The 12,051-nt window shown below is 45.3% G+C and overlaps 2 protein-coding genes across 4 annotated transcripts in view; one reads left to right on the top strand and one right to left on the bottom strand.

Annotated features, from left to right (window-relative positions):
* Positions 1–8,976, bottom strand: part of LOC144607648 (KAT8 regulatory NSL complex subunit 1-like) — a 96,320-nt gene extending 87,344 nt beyond the window's left edge. The window contains exon 1 of one of the 2 annotated variants that reach the window (XM_078424624.1): positions 8,438–8,976. The gene's annotated coding sequence lies outside the window, so the exon portion shown is untranslated. Of the gene's footprint in view, positions 1–6; positions 654–8,437 lie in introns of those variants that run through there. The other variant, XM_078424623.1, reaches the window with a different exon arrangement.
* The window catches only part of cdc27 (cell division cycle 27), a 63,013-nt gene continuing 59,529 nt past the window's right edge, over positions 8,568–12,051 (top strand). For both annotated transcript variants that reach the window (XM_078424632.1, XM_078424633.1), the window contains exon 1: positions 8,568–8,722. In XM_078424632.1, the coding sequence (XP_078280758.1) occupies positions 8,693–8,722 (30 nt within the window). In that variant the 5' untranslated portion in view covers positions 8,568–8,692. The remainder of the gene's footprint in view (positions 8,723–12,051) is intronic.

Below are 12,051 nucleotides of genomic sequence, written 5' to 3' on the forward strand. Positions count from 1 at the left end.
ACGAACCTCTAAAGTGTGGGACCGGGGTAGCAGGGGCCAGGGCAGTGGACAGGCCGCTGTCCCGGCAGCCCAGCTCTCATGACGGCGCCTCGGCCCGGCCCACGAGCCGTGACAGGACGAGCCGTTCCCCGCCGGTGGCCGTCGCCACCGCACCGGAGCTCGGCCGCCCGGCGCCGGGGCGTGGCTTGGCGCGGGCCCGGAGCTCGAGCGGCTCCATTCAGCTCAGCTCAGCCCGGTCCGGTCTGTCCCCCGGCCTAGTCTATCCCGGCCCTGCCTGGTCCATCCCCCACTCCCGGTCGGCTCCGGCCCCGGGCTGTCCCAGTCTATCCCGGTCCGTCCCTTGGTCCCGGCCTATCCCGGGCTGATCCGTGGTCCTGGTCTGACCCTTGATCCCGGGCTGATCCTTGGTCCTGATCTGACCCTTGGTCCCAGTCTATCCCGGGCTGTCCCTTGGTCTCAGTCTATCCCGGGCCGTTCCTTGGTCCCGGTCCGTCCCTTGGTCCCGGTCTATCTCAGGTTGTCCCCTTGGTCCCGGTCTATCCCAGGCTGCCCCTTGATCCCAGGTTGTCCCTAGGTCCCGGGCTGTCCCCTGGTCTATCCCAGGCTGTCCCTCGGTCCCGGGCTGTCCCCTGGTCCCGGTCTATCCCGGTCCGTCCCCCTCTCCCGGACCCGCGCCGCCGGAAGTACCGCCCCCGCACGCCGATTGGCCGCGGCCACAGACACCTCCGCCCCCATTGGCTGAGCTGCTGTCACTCACAAGGCAGGGGTCGGAGCGCTGTTAGTTATTAGAGAGCCAAAGTGATGGACAGAGTGAAATACAGAGAGGGGGGTTAAATACAGAGAGGGGGGGTTAAATACAGAGAGGGGGGGTTAAATACAGAGAGGGGGGGTTAAATACAGAGAGGGGGGGTTAAATACAGAGAGGGGGGGTTAAATACAGAGAGGGAGTGAATTAAAGAAAGAGGGAAAGTATAATACAGAAAGAGGGAGAGTGAAATAAAGAGAGAGGGCGTGAAATACAGAGAGTGAAATACATCTAGAGGAAAATACAGAAAGAGGGAGAATATAATAGAAAGAGGGAGAGTGAAATAGAGGGAGTGTGAAATAAAGAGGGAGACTGAAATACAGTGAGGGAGGGAGAGAGAGGCAGGAGATGAAATAAAAGGAAAGTGAAATTCAATGAGGGAGAGAGAAGGGAGTGAATGAAGTACAAACAAAGAAAGAGGGCTTGTGAAATATAGATGCAGTGAGTGTAAAATACAGAGGGAGGGAGAGAAAGAAGGAGTCTGAAGTGCAGAGAGGGGGTTTAAATACAGAAGTGTGAAATACATCTCTATATTTGAGAGTGGGGATGATCAAATACAGAGAGGAGAAACAAAACTTAAAATTCAGAGAATAGGAGTCTGATCTACAGACAGAGGTATTGAGGTGGAATGCAAAAATGTGGGAATGAGGGGGTGCAGAAATACAAGGAGGAACAGAAAAGGGACCATGAAATGCAGTGGGAGAGAGGGGGAGTATGAAACAGTGAAGAAGTGAGAGAAGATCTGTGAAATAAAGTCAGTGAGAGAGTGTGAGAAACAGTGAAGGAGCAGGTATGAAATTCAATGAAGAGGATTGTGACATATAATGTAAGGAAGGGATGTAAAATAAGGTGGAGAAAGGGAATGTGAAATGCAGAGGAAAAGAAAAAGTGTGGGATGTGAAATTCAGAATGAAATAGAGGTAATATGAAATACCAAATGAAAGGAGTGTGAAATAAAGTGAAGGAGAGCAGGAGTAAGAAATAGTGAAGGAGAGAGAGGGGGTATGAAATATAGAATGGGAAAGAGGGTTGAAATGTGAAATATAGAGTGAGAAGACCGAATATTAAATACTGAGTGATGGAAAAAGAAAATATGTGAAATCGACTGGGAGTGTGAAATACAGAATGATGGAAGGAATGTGAAATTCAGAGTAAAGGAGATAAACAGTGACTTGCAGAATGAATGAGAGAGGGTAAGTGAAATACAGAGTAAGCATAAGAGGAACAGGGTATGAAATATGGAGTTTACAAGAGGACAGAGATTAGAAGAGGACAGAGTGTGAAGTAAAATAAAGAAAGGAGGGTGTGAAATATAGATTGATTGAATTGATTGAAAGGTAGAGCATAGAAACAGTTCCGTTGGCCCACTATTCCATTCCAACCATCGATCACCTATCCATACTAGTTCAAAGTATCCTACAGGCAGAGTTATTTCTGTCATAGTCCTGTGTGAGGTGCTGCAAAACTGGAGAGTAGCTAAAGTTGCAAGGAAACGCTTTGGCATTATAGACCAGTGAGTCTTGCATCAGTGGTGGATGTTATTGAAGAGGATTCTGAAAGATAGGACCAACAAGCATTTGGAAAGACAAGGACTGATGAGGAATAGTCAGCATAGCTTTCAGCGTGAGAAATCATGTCTTATCTATTTGATTGAAGTTTTTGAAGAGGTGACAAAATAAAAGATTGATAAGGACATATTGATAGATGTTGCCTACTGCATGGTAGGCTGCTCTGGAAGATTAGATCACACAGGACTCGGGGCAAGCTGGCCAATTGGATACAAAATTAGCTTGAAGGTGGGACACTGTGGTTGATGGTGGAGAGTTGTGTATTGGACTGGAGGCCTGAAACATGTGGTGCTCAATAAGGATCAGCACTAGGTCCATGTACTAATATCATTATTTATATTAACGGTTTGGATGTGAATGTAAGTGGTAAATTTATAGACAATACTAAAATTGGTGGTAGAATGGATAGTGAAGGCCATCAACTATTACACCAAAGTCTTGATCAACTAACCTATTGGGCTGAGGTATGGCAGATGGAGTTTATTTCGGATAAATGCTAGGTGTTGCATTTAGGTGGAGTGTTGTAGAGCAATAACACCTAGAGGCACAGTTATATAGTTCTATGAAGATGGTGACTCAGGTGGACAGGGTGATGAAGAAGGCATTTTGCATGCTTGCCTTCATCGAACAGGATATTGAGTACAGGTGTACAGGATATCATGTTACAGCTAGTATTGGTAAGGCCACATTTGCTCTTAATACCTACTTTTGGAGTGATGTCAACAAACTGGAAAGGGTGCAAAAAAAATTCCAAAGCTGATTCGATCACTTTTAAAAACTATTGGAGATGAAACCAGCCAACCTGGCATCATCTTTGTTAATTGAGTAGCAACTTTTAAGAAAAGACATAAAGTGCTGGAGAACATGGATAGTCACCTATTCATGTTCTCCAGAGATGCTGCTTGAACCACTGAGTTACTCCATTACTTTGTGTTTTGTTTTTGTAAACTAGCATCTGTAGTTACTTGTGTCTCTCACTAAATGTTCAGACTTTGGTTGCAACTACATTGCAGGGGGTCAAGAAAACCCTGTTTGTATTTGTTTCAGCTGGTTCTTTAGAATTTCGATTCAATTGACAGGCTATTTGAAAATCTAAAACCACATCTCCTCGATTTCTAGTGGCATGCTGGGATAGAATTTTAATTTCATTTTTAATCCAGGTTGTTTAATATGAAATTAAGAACACTTAGTCATTTTCAACTTCAAGACCAAAGACATCCTTCAGGGTTACAGTTGGGTGCTTCAGTCGGGTGCTTGCCAGGGATATCTCTATAATGAGCATCCATTGCAGGAAAGTTGGATAAGGAGATAAAGTCTTCTATCACTGAATATGAGGTTTCAGATGATCTGAAACCTCAAAGGTTGACGGTGACCTCCATAGGCAAAGCTAATATCTTTCTGAGAAATAATTATAATTCCCCAATTTATTTCTCACTGTCCGAGCTTCATGAAACACGGTGTTTTGCGTGAAGTGTAGGAGTGCACTTAAGAAGATAATCAAAGTCAAAAAGAAGACATGAAATGGAGTTGACAGGCAAGGTATAGGTTTATTATTGTCACATGCATCAAAGTAAAATGAAAAGCTTTGCTTTACATGCTATCCAAACAGATCAGATATCATTCATAGATACAATCAGTTCAAACTCAAGTACAAGAGATAGAACAACGAGGAATAATCAGTGCAGAATATAGTTCTCAGCATTGTAGTGCATCAATTCCTTAGAATAAGTTCAATATGCTCAATGGGATAGCAGTGAATCGAACAATACCATCGTTTATGGAAGGACCATTCCAACGCCTGATAACAGAGCGGAAGGAGCTATTTCCAAGTTTGGTATTGCATGCTTTCAAGCTTCTGTACCTTCTGCCGGAAGGGAGCAGAGAGAAGGAATGACCATGGTGGGACATATCTTTGATTATCTTGGCTGCTTTTCCAAGGCAGAGTGAAGTGTAGATGGAATCAATGGTGGGATGTCTAGTCTGTGTGATCGACTCAGCTACAATACAATACAATATATCTTTATTGTCATTGTACAGGGGTACAACGAGATTGGGAATGCGCCTCCCATACGATGCAATAATTTAATTAGCTAGTCAGTATTAATTTAAACAACCTAACGAAACAAATTGTAACAGTTTTAAAACAGAATAAAGTGCACGTAGATCTGTGCCGGATCACTGTGCGATGTGACCATCCAGCTCAGCAGGGCCGGTTCATGGCAGCTATGGCCCTGGGGATGAAGCTGTTCCTGGAGGTGCGGGCGTAGAAGGCCTTGTATCATCTGCCCGATGGAAGGAGTTCGAACAGACTGTTGCAGGGGTGTGAGGAGTCTTTGTGGATGCTGGTGGCTTTTCTGAAGCATCGTGTGTTGTAGATGCCCTCCAAGGCTGGTAGCTGTATTCCGATGGTCCTCTGAGCTCTATGGATTACCCGCTGAAAAGCTTTCCTCTCTGCCTCCGTGCAGCTGAAGTACCACACAGGGATGCCATGTGTTAGGATGCTCTCTATGGTGCAGCGGTAGATTGTCGTCAGCAACTGTTGGGGTAGACCAGACTTCTTCAGTGTTCTTAGGTAGAACAGTCGTTGCTGTGCCTTCTTGACCAGCGCAGCAGTGTTATTGGACCATGTTAGGTCCTCCGAAATGTGAGTGCCCAGAAACTTGAAGCTGGACACTCTCTCCACACTGTCCCCGTTGATAAAGATCGGGGTGTATTCCCCATTATGTGACCTACAGAAGTTGATGATCAGCTCCTTGGTCTTGGTGGTATTTAGGGACAGGTTGTTATCAGAGCACCAGTCCGCCAGGTTCTGCACCTCCGCTCTGTAGTTTGTTTCATCACCATTGGTGATCAGCCCGATCACCATTGTGTCTTCTGCAAACTTGACAATGGTGTTGGTGTCGAATGCAGGAACACAGTCGTGTGTGAAGAGGGAGTAGAGCATGGGGCTCAGAACACAGCCCTGTGGTGTGCCGGTACTCAGGGTGATAGTGGAGGACAGGTGCGGGCCCATTCTCACTGCCTGCGGTCGCTCCAGCAGGAAGTCCAGGATCCAGTCGCATAATGACGAGCTGAGGCCTAGCTGGTGGAGTTTGGTGATGAGCTTGGTGGGGATGACCGTGTTGAAGGCAGAGCTATAGTCAATGAATAGCATCCTCATGTATGTGCCCTGTCTCTCCAGGTGAGTCAGGACAGTGTGAAGAGCCAGAGAGATGGCGTCCTCTGTGGATCTATTTGCCCTGTATGCAAATTGATGTGGGTCCAGTGAGTCAGGGATGCTGGATTTGATGTATGAGAGGACCAGCCTTTCAAAGCACTTCATGACTATCGGAGTTAGGGCAACCGGATGGTAGTCGTTCAGGTTGGTGATCTTTGCTTTTTTCGGCACCGGCACTATGGTAGCCGACTTCAGGCACTTGGGGACCGTAGCCAGAGATAGTGACAGGTTACAGATCCTGGTGAATACCTCAGCCAACTGTTCAGCACAGTCCTTAAGTACCCTTCCTTGAACTACATACACAACTCCATGTAATTTCTTGTGGTCTTTGACAGAGCTGTTCCCAAACCAAGACGTGATGCAAACTGACAGTATGCTTTCTATCGTGCATCTGTAAATGTTTGGAAGTCACTGGAGACATGCTCCTCAGGCTCCTCAGGAAGTATTAGCATTAATGTACCTTGGCTATTGCATCAATGTGCTTGGTACAAGACAGATCACTGGAAATATTAAAGCCAAGAAAGTTGCACCTCTCAACCATTTCCACATCTGCACCATTGATGTTGACTGGGGCATGTATTCCACCATGCTGCCCAAAGTAAATAACTAGCTCCTTCATCTTGCTGACATTAAGGAAGGGATTATTGTCATTCCTGTTCAAGTATGGAACTCCTCCCATTTTCTAAAAATGAACCTGTCACTCCCATGGACAGAAACCCCGTCCTTCATCTTACCATTGGCTGAGTCATATGATCCTTTCTAATTTCCATCATACATTGCAATACTAATTCAGAGATAAGCATCTCCCAAACTTTGCTAGTACGCCAACATTGAAGGAACAACAAAGTACTACTGCATTCCCTATTGGACTGAAGAGCCTCACATTTTTAGACACCTTGTTTACTGGTGCCACAGCTATGCATTTGATAGCCATAGTCAGAGTCCTTCTTAATTCCCTACCCAGCAAAGCAGTCCCTCTGAAATGTTGGAGACTTGCACTGTGCCTCTCAGATGAATTTACTTCATTAAACTTTAAAATTATAAGTGTGTTGGATGCACATGATGACACAATATTCTTCATCCAATGAATCGTCATGACAGGTAACTCACTGATCAAAACCACATGGAATCAGATTCAACCTTTGGTTTCAAATCAAATTTAGACAAAACATGGAAGGGATAAAAACTGAGGAATAATTCATAAGTAACTGGTTTGATTGCTGTTGCATAGTCAGGTTGGCTGTGATGGGCCAAATGGTCCATCTTCCACACTTTTGTTTTGTTTTGTTTCTGATTTGGTGCCAGTCTTGCCAGTCAGTGGAAGCAACCTGGTGCATAGAAACATAGAAAATAGGTGCAGGAGTAGGCCATTCGGCCCTTTGAGCCTGCACCACCATTCAATATGATCATGGCTGATCATCCAACTCAGTATCCCGTACCTGCCTTCTCTCCATACCCTCTGATCCCTTTAGCCACAAGGACCACATCTAACTCCCTCTTAAATATAGCCAATGAACTGGCCTCAACTATCTTCTGTTCAGAGAATTCCACAGATTCACCACTCTCTGAGTGAAAAAAAACTTTCTCATCTCGGTCCTAAAAGACTTCCCCCTTATCCTTAAACTGTGACCCCTTGTTCTGGACTTCCCCAACATCGGGAACAATCTTCCTGCATCTAGCCTGTTGAACACCTTAAGAATTTTGTACGTTTCTATAAGATCCCCCCTCAATCTTTTAAATTCCAGCGAGTACAAGCCGAGTCTATCCAGTCTTTCTTCATATGAAAGTCCTGCCATCCCAGGAATCAATCTGGTGAACCTTCTCTGTACTCCCTCTATGGCAAGAATGTCTTTCCTCAGATTAGGAGACCAAAACTGTAAGCAATACTCCAGGTGTGGTCTCACCGTGTCTTCTTGATATGCTCTTCAAAGATTTTACACACATCTATTGGGTCATCCCTTGTCTTTCTATTATTGGAGGACAGAATTTCCACCTACTGATTCGTTTTTCTCTGGCAGGTTTTGTGGCTTTAACAGATCTTTTCTGTCACCTGTTCTCCTAGATCCCTCTGCTCTACCACACCACCCAGAGGCCTACCACTTACTGTGTAGGTCCTGCCTTGTTCGACGTACTAAAATGCAACACCTCACACTTCTCTGTATTAAATCCCATCAACCATTCCTCCGCCCACCTGGCCAATTGATCCAGATCCTGCTGCAATTGTTCACAACCATCTTCACTTTATACAAAACCACTAACTTTTGTATCATCAGAAAACTTGCTAATCTTGCCCTGTATGTTCTCATCCAAATTATTGATGTAGATGGCAAACAGTAACGGGCCCAGCACCGAACCCTGAGGCACACCACTAGTCACAGGCATCCAGTCAGAGAAGCAACCTTCCACCATGCCCCTCTGCTTCCTTCCATGAAGCCAATTTACTATCTATTCAGCTATCTCTCCTTGGATCCCATGCAATCTAACCTTCCAGAGCAGCCTACCAAGCAGAACCTTGTCGAACTTCTTACTGAAGTCCATCTAAACAACATCTTCAGCTCTGCACCCAACAACCTTTTTGGTCACGTCTTCAAAAAAATCAATCAGATTTGTGAGACACGGCCTCCCACGTACACAAACAACCATGCTCACTATCCCTAATCAGCCCTTGCCCATCCAAATGCCTGTATATCCTATCCCTCAGAATACTCTCCAGTAACTTACCAACCACTGATCGAAGTTATTGATGTTAAGCTCACCGTCCTAAAGATCCCTGCTGCCCTCTTGAAAAGAGGTAGAACATTTGCCACCCTCCACCCTACGCATTCACAACTACTTCCAACTGCTTACCAGGATGGTTTAACTTTCGGGCAACGGCGGAGGAGAGAGGCGCAAGGTCCATTCCAACAGCGCCGCTCGGCGTTTTCCGGCTGCGCTCGGGAGTTTTCGGCCTCGCTCGGCGATTTCCGGCTACTCTCGGGTCTGATCGCTGTCGTGCTGCCGGCCGTTGGGCTCGGGCAGCTGTTTAAATTTGAACCGGCCTGGGCCTGGCTTGTGTGGGATGAGAAGGTGTGTTGCTCGCTCTGCGCTGACTGAGGGTCGTTGATGATGACGGTGCTGCAGGAACCTGTCCAGGTAAAGTTTGTTGGACGCTTTCGGCCCTTCTACCTGGCACGGCTGCCCGCCTGCCAGCTCGGATCTCCTCACAGGCCGCTTCTCCTTCCACACGGGGTCCGGGCCTGAACTCGAACTCGCCATCCAGCACGGAGAGGAGTGGGGCCCCAGCCCGGCCCAGCCCAGCCCTGCCCTGCCGTCCGGCTGCCTGAGTCCGTGCACCCGAGGGCCGAACAGGACTGGGCGCCGAGCTTGTTTTGCAGTTGTGACCCCAAGTTGGGGGGAACAGCAGCGCCGAGGCCCCCCCGGAGGAAGGAGGTGGCGAGGAGGGAGGTGATCCTCTGACCGGTGTGACCCTACCGGTGGGCACCGTCGGATTCCAAGCTTTACCCCATCCCAATTCACCTGAGTGACACATGCTTTTTAGTTTAAAAAGAAAATGCTCCTGATCCCTCGCACTCCTGAATGCGCCCTACATTTTTCTCAATGATGCGTTAGTGTAAAGCAGGGACATTCCGCGATGAGTTCCGGCAAATGTGGAATGCTGCCTTGCCTTTTGGTTTCGGAAGAAGACCCTACTACCTTTTCATGAAAATATGATGCACGAAGTTGCTGGAAGAGGCAAAAGTGTGTCCAGCACGGTGGGGGGGGGGGGGGGGGGGGGTGTATTTGGTTCACTGATCAATAGCACGAAGAATTCTTAAATTCTGAATAAAGAATAATGTTAGATTGTCAGCTAAAATGATTCACTGTGTACACATCTGCGTGTGATATTTTTAGTAAGTAATATGTTTGTTCCTTTCTTGCCATCTGTGTAGCATTGTTACCTAAAATAAATTGTGTATTTACTCTACATCCAGGTCTTGGACATAATCTGATCTGCCCCTTCAGAGAATACTGCATTATTTTGATGCTGTCTCTTGAAGAAGACAGTAAATCTGCATTGCCTATTCTGGATGTGCTTTGATGATCATTTATAGGATTGGTGTTGCCATGACTGGAATGTTTTATCTGGTTCTTGGTACTATGGTTTTAGGAAGGATGTGATGTCTTTCAAGAGGATGTGAAAGAAATTTACAATATGACCAAGGAGTATGGTTACATGGATAGACTGGAAGAACTAGAGTTCTCTTTGGGAGAAGATCTGACAAATGATCAAAGGAATAAACATTAGATAAGAGAAAAACCATTCCCAATGGTGAAGGGCAGAGAATGGAGTTAACAGCCAGAAGAAGCAAAAGCAATGTTAGGGTGTGGACTACATTGCTAGTAATACTGAAGATTGGGAGCATCTTGGAATTCAGATAATTAAGAATTTGACAAAGAAAGGGAGAAGAAGGGATATGAGGAGAAATTACAAAGAAATGTGAAAACAGATTGAGAGTTTCTCTTGGGATGTAAAAGACAATGGCTACCAAGATAAAATGTAGTCCCTCACAGAGTTTACAGCAAAATCCATTAGAAATACTGGAGAATTAAGGATGCTGTGCAAATAAGGATGTTTAAAAAAATGGTATTAATGAATAAAAACTAGAGAAATTGATGAGTATGAAAACCAATGATTTACATCCAAGGACTTCGGAGGAGGTGGTTGTAGAGGTGTTGGTTGCTCTGGTTACCACCTTGCTAGCTTTCAATGGCAAATATCCATTGAAGAAGTGAGAGGGAAAACAAGAAACTACCATCCTGTTAGGTTAGAAAATGCTGGAATCTTTTGTGAAACGTGACATTGAGACACATTCAAATTAAAAATGCAGCAGAGTTAACATGAATTTTTGTTGAACTAATTTATTGGAGACTACTTTGAGGATGGCATAGCTAATTGTTCACAGTTGCTGCTCTGCTGAGCTAGAAACCCGGATTCAACCTGACCATGGGCACCACAAAATGCTGGAGTAACTCAGCGAATCAGGCAGCATCTCGGGAGAGAGGGAATGGGTGACGTTTTGGGTCGAGACCATTCTTCAGACTGATGTCAGGGGGGGTGGGACAAAGAAAGGATATAGTTGGAGACAGGAAGACAGTGGGAGAACTGGGAAGGGGAGGGGAAGAGAGGGACAGAGGAGCTATCTAAAGTTAGAGGTCAATGTTCATACCGCTGGGCTGTAAGCTGCCCAAGCGAAATGTGTGCTGACCATGGGTACTGTCTGCGTGGAGTTTGCATGATCTCCCTGTGATCACATGGGTTTCGGCTGGGTGCATTAGTGTTCGCCTACATCCAAGGGATATGCAGGTTGACTGGCTGCTGTAATTTGCTCTGAGTATGTCAGTGAATAGTAGAACCTGTGGGTTGTAGATTAATATGTGTAAAGATTTTTTTTAAAAAAAGGATTAGTGTAAATGGGTGGTTGATAGTTGGCATGGAATGGCATGTTTCTGTGTTGCATCTCTGACTGGTTGAGAATGTGTCGAGTTGAGTAGATGAGAGGGAGTCAGTAGTTATGGTGCTTTTGATACAACCCCAAGCAGAGAATGTGGAATTGAGGTTAAATTACTCAAAAGAATTGAGAGAAGGAAGATCTGTTTATTTCTACGGTTGGCTGACTGGCTTGTGGACTGATTTGGCCCAGACAATTCACAATCTGCACTTACAGTTTAGCTGAGGAGACCTAGTGTAACATTTCCAAGTTTGCTGGTGACTCAGAACTAATTGGGAATGGGTTGTAATAAGGATGCAAAGAAGCATAAGGAGACATTGACAGTGGTGACCGAGCAAGAAAATTATGGAAAGTTGTGATTCACTTGGGCAGATAAAACAGAAACTTGGGCAGATAAAACAGAAAAGTGGATTATATTTTAAAATAATGAGCGATTTGGAAATATTGATGTTTAGAAGCACCTGCATGTACTTACAAACAATTCTAAGGGACATACAGCACAGAAACCATCTCCTCAGCCCAACTCGCCCTTGTCAACCAAGGTTCCCCAAGATGTTCCATTTGCTTGAGTTTGGTCCATATCCCTCAGCTTTTCCTATCCATGTTCCTATCAAAATGTATTTTAAATGTTGTTTTTGTACCTGCCTCAATTACCTCTGCAGCTCATATACCCACCACTCTTTGAGTGAAAAAAGTAATCACTCGGGTTCCAATAAAATCGTTCCCCTCTCACTTTAAACCTATGTCCTCTGATTTTTGATTTCCCCAACTCTGTGTAAAAGACTCAGTGCATTCACCCTATCTCAACCTTTCATGATTTGAAACACTTCTATAAGATCACTGCTCGGCCTCCTGTACTTGAGGAGGAGAGTCCTAGCCTGTCATTCTTCTCCCGAAAGCTAAAGGATTCTCTAGTCCTTTCAACATCCTTGTAAATCTTTGCACTCATTCCAACTGAATAACATGTCATGT

This window comes from Rhinoraja longicauda, chromosome 29 (genome assembly GCF_053455715.1).
Source record: "Rhinoraja longicauda isolate Sanriku21f chromosome 29, sRhiLon1.1, whole genome shotgun sequence".
NCBI classification, from domain to species: Eukaryota; Metazoa; Chordata; class Chondrichthyes; order Rajiformes; family Arhynchobatidae; genus Rhinoraja; species Rhinoraja longicauda.